This window comes from Glandiceps talaboti, chromosome 10, assembly GCF_964340395.1.
Source record: "Glandiceps talaboti chromosome 10, keGlaTala1.1, whole genome shotgun sequence".
Taxonomy (NCBI): Eukaryota; Metazoa; Hemichordata; class Enteropneusta; family Spengelidae; genus Glandiceps; species Glandiceps talaboti.
In genome coordinates, this window is record NC_135558.1 from 2,021,821 (window position 1) to 2,031,361 (window position 9,541).

General features: G+C 38.4%; 1 protein-coding gene across 1 annotated transcript; it reads right to left on the reverse strand.

Annotated features, from left to right (window-relative positions):
- Window positions 1-5,684: 5,684 nt before the first annotated feature.
- LOC144440894 (notch-regulated ankyrin repeat-containing protein-like) lies at window positions 5,685-9,232 on the reverse strand. The gene has a single exon (XM_078130340.1). The coding sequence runs from the start codon at window positions 8,995-8,997 to the stop codon at window positions 8,677-8,679; it is 321 nt and encodes a 106-aa protein (XP_077986466.1). The 5' UTR covers window positions 8,998-9,232; the 3' UTR covers window positions 5,685-8,676.
- Between the last annotated feature and the right edge of the window lie 309 nt (window positions 9,233-9,541).

The following is a 9,541-nucleotide window of genomic DNA, read 5'->3' on the forward strand; positions in this document are numbered from 1 at the left end:
TGGTATTGGAAGGTACGAATGGTCACATCTGGAGAACACTCCTATCATTTATCTGGGAAATAGTGCCTTACGCGATGTGGGAAAGAATACGACAGGTATCCACGGTCATTGCCCAGCTAGTCCACAACGTATACGTACACACTTTGTAGAATATCACTGGTGGGAATCGCCTCACCAGTAGAGGGGGGCTATGGTGTCAGGATACACACACACACACACACACACACACACACACACACACACACACACACACACACACACACACACATAGACATACACACGTACGTACGTACGCACACACACACACACACATACATACATACATACATACATACATACATACATACATACACACATACATACACACATACATACATACATACATACATACATACATACATACATACATACATACATACATACATACATACATACATACATAGGCAAACGTACGTACGTACGTATATAAACATACGTACACTTGCAAATGTATTAGATAACACCTGTTTGCTAAGTAAATGCAACACAAAAATTGATACGTTTAATCATAGGCCTTCCACCATGCACCATGGTTTAATTGTCAAAATGTCAGGTCAAAGGTCGGGGACAGTTAAAACAGTGTAACTTAGTTACCAAAATGACAACCATCTTTCCAAATAACAAAACGGTTAGTAGTCATGGAGATGTATGAGTTTATACTTCCATGGCAAACTAAATCAGGTTAACAAGTAGTGAATTTCCACTCCACTATATCACTACCAGGAAAGTTCTAGCATCTTCGAAAGATTTCATTTGTCAAAATTTGAGAAAGCTGAGGAAGTATAAAGCGTCGTTGTGCCGCTATAGACCTGTGCCAGTGGTAATGATTGTAAAGCGCTTGCTTTGAGCACACACATTATTATTGTTATTATTACAAACTGACTTTCCTATCTATACAAACATATCAGGAACTCAAAGGTCAAAGGTCATTAGAACCCCGATGCACCCCGATCGTGGTTGAGTAAACACTTTTGAGGCTGACGAGCTGTAAAATCAGTGTAAAGTTAACATTGTCACCATGACCCAAATTACTATGAATCAGATGATGTTGCTAGCTGTATTAATCGATCTTCACTGCGATTTTATTCGACAACAGGAAACAGTTTAAAATTCCTCCAGCGCAATCCCAGCACAATTTTGATGGGCGTTAAGATATTTAGGTATGCCTGTCCGAGTGTTTTGTATGCATTCTTTATTGAGCGCACTTCAAAACGCTTTCCCGTGTTGTAACAAGAGTTAAGAATAATTTACATGTAACAAAAAACTAATATGACACGGTTGTCACCGTCGAGATTCATCAACGCCAAGAGTCCGATGGCTAAAATATTGAGAGAGAGAGAGAGAGAGAGAGAGAGAGAGAGAGAGAGAGAGAGAGAGAGAGAGAGAGAGAGAGAGAGAGAGGGAGAGAGAGAGAGAGAGACAGAGACAGACAGAGAGAGACAGAGAGAGACAGACAGACAGAGAGAGTTAGAGAGACAGAGACAGACAGACACAGAAAGAGCACAGAGAGGGGAATAAGCGAACGCAAAGTAACAATTATGATGAGTCAAAGGAACTCACTACTGCAATGTAGAATAGGAAAATATGAACAAAGAACACAACAGCCACAATTTATGATATTGATGATATATAGACAGAGATAGACATTAGGTAGATATTAGATAGATAGATAGATAGATAGGTAGGTAGGTAGGTAGGTAGATAGATAGATAGATAGATAGATAGATAGATAGATAGATAGATAGATAGATAGATAGATAGATAGGTAGGTAGGTAGGTAGGTAGGTAGATAGATAGATAGATAGATAGATAGATAGATAGATAGATAGATAGATAGATAGATAGATAGATAGATAGATAGATAGATAGATAAATAAATATATAGATAAACGGATGGATAGATGGATGGATGGACTTATTTATTGGTACTTACAGCAACCAAAGCGGTGAAAATTATGCAAGTGTTATCCGATTTGTGTTACGTTGACCTATGACGTCACATTTCACTCTAATGAATATGTTCCGAGTCAACTTTACAACGGGAGCACTGATGGTCAAATACTTGAGGGAGTCACGTGTTGTTATTTTTTGAGCGTTACCTTTCACGGTACAATGTCGGTGAACAAATGCTGTCACTCAACGTCAAGTACTTAGTAAACTATTATATGAACTATATGGTAGTACGGTTGACTATTAACTGACTGACGTCATACCTGTAATACTGATACATACATCTACATTTCTACATTTCTTGTAGATAGTTTTGATGGCATGCCAACGTGATATCGAATCATCTCTGACCCCAGAGATCTTGAGATTGGATGAAAGCTAGACACTAGACTAACTTGCAGATGTCGGGACTCGATTCTAACGATGACTCCTTTCCTCTTCCATTGAGAGTGGAAGATTGGAAGTTTGAGAAGTAAAAGGGCAATCCCGTCTTGACATCGTCTGACTACATTGTGCTGTTTCTCACAACAAATCCAAAATGTAATTTTCTGAATGAAGGTCAAAACGTCGGATATGCTATAACTTTCCTTTGGACCGAGGACATTAATTTTTTTTAGCCCACCTGGAGACCTAGTGTAATTGTTGAATACATAGCATTAGCATCGTACATAAAGACATATCGTCGTAAACTACAGCCTCTTTTATAACACCATCCAAGACAAGATGTCGTGAAAGAAATACCAGCTCTGGTTTGCCAGAATGGCAAGGACAACGTTTCATGTGAAAAGCTACAGCTAATATTCCAGTTGCGGGCCTATTATTATTATTGCCATTGTTTTAATATTCTGCATTTTCATCATTGCAAATGATAATTTATGCGAATACAATTAAATTGGACTAACACAGTCACTTCAGTATGGAATAAACTAATAGAAATATATAAAACGATAAAATTATTAAAACAACACAGGTGAGGGAAATTCCACTAGCCTGTTAATAAAGTTCATTGACCTTAATGATTTGAGGTAATAGCTACAAACTGTAATCTGGACTGTTACTTTTTAGGGTTAACTAATACAGTTTGATTGTCAGTCTACGACGTACTGTACCACCCTATCACATACAGCCTAACTAAATACACCAAACACAATAAGCGTGACACCCCCGATAAGCCCTAGTCGCGACTCTCGAGTCTGTACTTCAAATCAATGAATTTCTTTCCAATTTTTCTGTACAGTTGTGAGTTTTATAGCGGTGAGATGAAGTTGCCAAAATGTCACAATATTTCACCATTATGGTGTTGGATACAGTATGTTTTATCACCCTGCCTTTAGATCGATTTGCGAAAATGACCAATGTAAGGTTTTTGTAACCACTCAGGCAAAATTTATAAAAAGATTGTGTTTTCGATTAAACCCGACCGACCCTAATTAAGCCACCGACCTTTAAAATATTTTAAAACATTTAAAAAAGACCTGAAATTCTTTGTCTTCTTGGCCTTCATACACACGTGTCTTTTCTTTCTCCAGTCATGCCTGTACACATTTCATCAAACTTATTCTGACCGACATTTCGTTTGCTTTTCGAAGCACTATTTTTTCAAAAGTAATAACGTAACATAAATAAAATCAAACCCCTACCCTATTTTCCGAGGCTATGTTATCGCAAACACACAATTACTAGTAATGTTTCGCGTTAGGCCAATATGTGGAGATTTTTTTTTTTCTTGATCTGCCTTCCTTTCTTAGTGTTTCCAAAGACTTCCTTGTCTGTGGTGTTTCGATGAAAATCTAGGTATCAGTGATTAACTAGCTGGACAACCTGGAAAGGTTACTGCTGTAACAATAAAAGTGACTCACGCACTTAGTGTTTCTCGATGACCATAATACTCATCGCAATCATAATTACTAGTAATATACGGGGCATCGAACAGTTATGAGGGAAAAAAGAAGACACGTCGTTATACCATAGTAATACAACCTTTGCGGTTGCCTTCCTGGCAAGATAAACAATGTCTTGGTAAATTGTAAATTCCATTCGTGAAATTCGATACTACATGTTTGGCTGTAGCACGTATGTATAGTGTGTTCGTAGAGAGCGCCCGTGACCCCAGAGTTGACCCCAGGTCTTGAAGCACCCGACAAGATGGACTCAGCAAATTTCTCACGGAGGTACACACGCGTCTGGAAGTCATTTTATACAAAACTCCTTGGCAACGTTGAGTCTTTCATCTCGTCCTACGTTTCTGTTATTCTTTAAGCTAATGAGAAGAAACGTGTTGAACATTTCTCATTTTGGTGCACACCTGTTGATATGGTAGTTAACAAACGTACTTATTAAACTCAAAAAAGGCACACCTCAGAAGGACCGGGGACCGTTTGGTTTAGTTGCCTGTCGCTGCACTAATCAATGGTCTCTGTTATACCATAGGACCCTCCTGTTGGTGGAGGGTCAATGGATATACCAGTTATTCTCTGAATGATAAGGCAGCATGCACCAGTTACCAAATTGTTACCAACGTGTGTATTCGGACACGCTTCGTGTATATTCGGACAAGATGTCATGGACTTCCACGTTGTAAATGTCCCTCCTTCTGAAGTTCAGACTTGTCAGTTTCCAGCCTTACGTCATCAATATTTTGTACCCTTAGTAGGCAAAATAACCATACATCGTATTTGTCTAAAGCTAACTCACCAACCACTACTGGGCACTATACAAACACTGAGAACGGCTACGATGACAAGGGTGAACAGTGCAGTGGTGTGGCCTTGAGTACAGGTTTTTTGTGACAGTGCACCGTGTAGTCCTTGGTCACCCTGGTATGTGTATGTGTCATTGTGTGTGTATACGTACATACATACGTACGCACATATACATGTATGTATGTATGTATGTATGTATGTATGTATGTATGTGTGTGTGTGGTGTATGTATGTATGTATGTATGTATGTATGTATGTATGTATGTATGTGTGTGTGTGTATGTATGTATGTATGTATGTATGTATGTATGTATGTATGTGGTATGTGCATATGTATGTATGCATGTATATATGTAAAAGATTTGTTGTCTTAAATATTATCATGTACTGATATCAATTCATGTAATAGGCATCTTGGCCAATAATAATGAGAATGACAGGCAAACCTTGTCAGTTAGAGTAAAAGTGTATGCAATGTTACATCAATTTTGGAAGAGGGAGTGGCCTCCATTATTTACAAAAATAGGAGCCAAATCATACATCATCAGGGCATTGCTGTAAATACACTTAAAGGTTAAAGGTCACATTTTCTTGAATATTTAAACCATTTAGAATTATATCTGGTCAACCCATGATATGTGATCTTCCTAAAAACAACATTAACAAATCAGTCTCACATTTCAGAAAAGTGATCACTCTTATTCAATTATCATCTGCAAGCTCTTCTGACCTATGACTTTTGAACTGTGACCTTTAATGTAACAACTCATACCCTGAATATGAATCAGAACAGAGATATAACTGAGCCGTAAAAACTAGAAATCCATACATGTAATTGTCCTGGAGGTCATCATTGACTTGACCTCACTGGGGCTAATGACCAACACATACAACACTGTTATATCCACTACAGTGAAAATATTTACACAAGAAGCAAAACTTTTGAATATTATTTTTTTAATTTTAAAAGTTTAAAGTTTCAATAACTGACATGTTGACAGTACCATGTGGTCTATTAGGACCTCTTGGTATTGACAATAGTACACAATGACATACATAATACATATATACACATATAATGACTAATAATGATATCATACTGCATTCCACCCTGTAAATTGACTGGTTCAACACTGGCCGTAAATTCATAAGACAATATCTAGTTAGTCTGATGTAATTAGCAGTCATGTAAAAACACAGACTGAAACAAGTCCACAAGTCTTAATCAAATTTTGCCTTAATATACATATATTTGGAGTCCGGTTTTCTCCTACATGTGAAAACAGGGACTTATGTTAATTATCATTTTCATGGACAAACAGATGTGACACAGATCTCATCAATTTGGATACCACTCAGTACAAACTACACATGCAATTCTTATTTTAGAAATTCAAGGGGGGTTGGGGGGATTGTTAGAAAGAGTACGACAAAGCAAAATGTACGAGAGCAGGTGACTGTAGCATTGCTGCTAGTTTGCTAAGGTTTGCCAGATCAAGCATGATAGGTAAATCCTACCTCACCATTCCATAGTGACTGTGGATGCATTGTGTCCTTGGTTCAGTAGATATTTTAACTTACACCTTCAAGAAATATTCCTATTACACATGTAATTTTTTAAAGTTTTGGTGAAGTCTGATACTGGAGATTCTACCTCATTCTGTAGTTATGACAGGAATCATGTGAGAAATGGATAACACAACAGCAGTAGCCTGCATGATCCCTTTGTACTACTAACTTACACTTTTGGGTAAGTCACATTTGATTGTTTAATTAAATGTAAACAATTCATGAAATTTCTGAGGGTGAATCCCACGATCACCAAAGTGTAAGTCAGATACCTTTAGATAAAAACTACTGTCAACAAAGACACAGGAATGCTTGTTAAAAGTTGACTCTAGGCAACCAGCATATAAGACCAGAAACATGACAAAAATGAAATTTGAGGAAGGAGTTTGATATGAATAATATCATATGAATAGGGAATTTGTCAGCATACAGAAAGTGGGTACCTGGGAAAAACCCATGAAGCTTGAAGTACTTTGGTCAGAAAAAATGAGGTTTTTGTTATCAATACAGATTCTCTAAAAGGGTTGGCAGACTAGTGAAAAGAGTGTACATAATAAAGACCCACTTTTGTCTGGTGTCTCATTATACAGTCCATGCTCTCAATCGGTCTGTTTTCAATAACAAGCATCACTACAACTACATTGTGTCTAAACTTTGCCCCCTTTCCCTACGCTTGAATTTTCATGAGTCCCGGTCAAATTTACCCGCAGGTTAAGGGAACATACATCATTCACAGTAACTATCTTCCTTGAAAAGTACCTCGTATTAAAACTGTAAATCATTTACTGTTGGATTTCAAATAGAAAAAAAATCAAACTTCCCAAGTTATGTTCTAATATGCAGCAATGAAAAAAAAATGTTTTTAAATGACCTGGGAAAGTGTAGAAAGAGACTGAAAGACAATGAATATGCTAAATGAATGGGATAAGTAACATGGTTTGCTGTTGCTATAGCATCCCTCCATTCATATATTTTTTGTCATTTCATAATATCATACGCTACATCACTTTTATAAAAATATAATATTTGTGAATTATGACTTAAGCGAGTACACAATTATATCACAGTTTGCAGTTATGTATTAGAAAATGTTGAACGATAGTTGTAATATGGAAAATATATCATTATTCTCTTAATATACATATAGTACAACAACCAGATTTGTTTTAATAGTCAACGTATAGTATTATACAATGCAATGTGGGTTTTTTTTTTCTTGTTCTGTTCTTTTACTACCATTGCAGCAATATAGGGTAAAGTAAGTCTATTATATACACATGTTTAAACATTCAACAATTACGTCCTGATTTGGGGGTTCCAGTCATCTCTTTGTTGTCTATTCTTTCGGAGCTATTCATAAAACCGTACACAGCATTTTTGCACTCTTCTATGCCCCATTTCTTTGTATGCTTGCGGTTGGTGGGGCAGCGCCCCGGACCAACTCAACTGTCAGGCTCACGACTTTGTTCGAAATGAAAGATTTGTAAAAGTTTGACCGTTACTATAGCACCAGTAATTGAGCCATGAAATAGTTTTAATAGTGTAATAGATAAGTGATAAAAATGTCTGTGACTTACATCATTCTATTCAAACCGTAACAAACGTGTGTTTTCTGTTCTCGCGTTAGCCATATTCCACGGGTCATAATGCCTTCGTCCACTATATAAAACCGCTTTGTTGCTAGGTAGGATGCGACGAGAACACAAACTACCGTCGGGAAGACAAAACTCACACTACTACCGCACACTGCATATTGTTGAACATACATACTACACTGTACTCCTCCGGTCTTCAAGCAATGGTAACTGGGGAACATCCATCACCGCGGCCGGGGTTAAAGGTCGTTGTCTCGTGTGTCCCAACATGTTTCATCCGCTCCCAGAATAATTTTGTCCCGTCATAACTCCATTTTCCATGCGTGCAGCGATTCGTTACTACGACAACACAGTGAGGTACATATTAAAGTGTAAATTGTTGAAAAAATGTACTTTCATAGGCGATGTAAAAGGCTTATGGCCCTGGTGTAAAGAAAAGAAAACATGGCCACTCTGGGTTGATTTCCACGAGTCCTGCGCGACCTGGGGATATTTCCAAGTTATGCAGCTCGTCGTCACTTGACACCATTCTCACATTCACGACACTGCCACAAACATTAAGTTAGGAAAACGAGGATTGAAACGACCGAAGTTGAAAACGCAGAAAACGGTTCGTCAGGGAAAAAAGTCGTACACTACAAGATATACGATACACATGTCCCTATTTTTACTTTAGAGGCACTGGATCTGTGTTGTATATTGTACTTGCTTGTAGGCATGCCGATCCTTGAACGTCGCTTCCCATAGCGTAGTCTATCTTTTTATAAAAAAAATTAACTATCACATTATTTCTTGATGAAAGTCGTTGCTATTGGCATGCTCTATCTTTTACAGTTGTTGAGATATGCAATTAAATACAAGGCGATATCTTCATGTCCTCCATACGCTGCAATGTGCAGAGCGTTCCAACCATCGCGATTTGCTAACTTCACATCAGCCCCAAAGCGGACAAGAACCTTCACGAGTTCCAGGTTACCATCGAGTACGGACTGGTGGAGCGCTGTTTGTCCTTCGCAATCGTATGAGTTCACGTTTACGTCCTGTCTCGACGTTTCCAACAAACGAGCAAGTTCGTTGGTATCGCCGTTTTTCACGGCCTCTTGGAATACTTGTTGGTAGGGGGACTGTATGTGCGCCGTCATTGTGTCCGTGTTCACGAGTGAAAATTACTACACAAGTAGGAGCTAAAATCTGTAACCACCTAGCAGCACCTCCACAGATCCTGTAAACGGCGGCAGGTAGCTCAGATGTTCTTCAAGCGGTGTTGTACGGTTAACCGGTTTCTGGCAGCCAAACCCACACATCCAACGTAGATACGACCTCAAATGGACACCACAAATAAGATCGACCTCTTCCTTACGCTGCTATGCAACTTCTGCGCCGGTATTCAAGTTCCGACTCGACACTTCCCTCGCCTTTTCTTACAAAGGGGGTGTTGCTGAAATATTCATCAGAAAGTATTATAATAACACTGGGGTGCTAGAATTTGAATCGCGCCAGTTCCACAGAGAGGTCCAATGTCCAGTGTCTATTTCCGACCACATTTGATCTCTGATTGGTCAAATTTTCCCCTTGATACCCAAACGCGTGTTTTGATTGGTTAACGTCATCAAGTAGTCGGTAATTAGGCGATGTTGATTCATGATGTCAGGAGCGTGGGAACGCCGACCGCGGGCCTTCTCAACT

What these genes read in the sequence shown, in the direction of transcription:
- LOC144440894 (XM_078130340.1), bottom strand. Translation starts at nt 8,997, where the DNA reads ATGACGGCGCACATACAGTCCCCCTACCAACAAGTATTCCAAGAGGCC.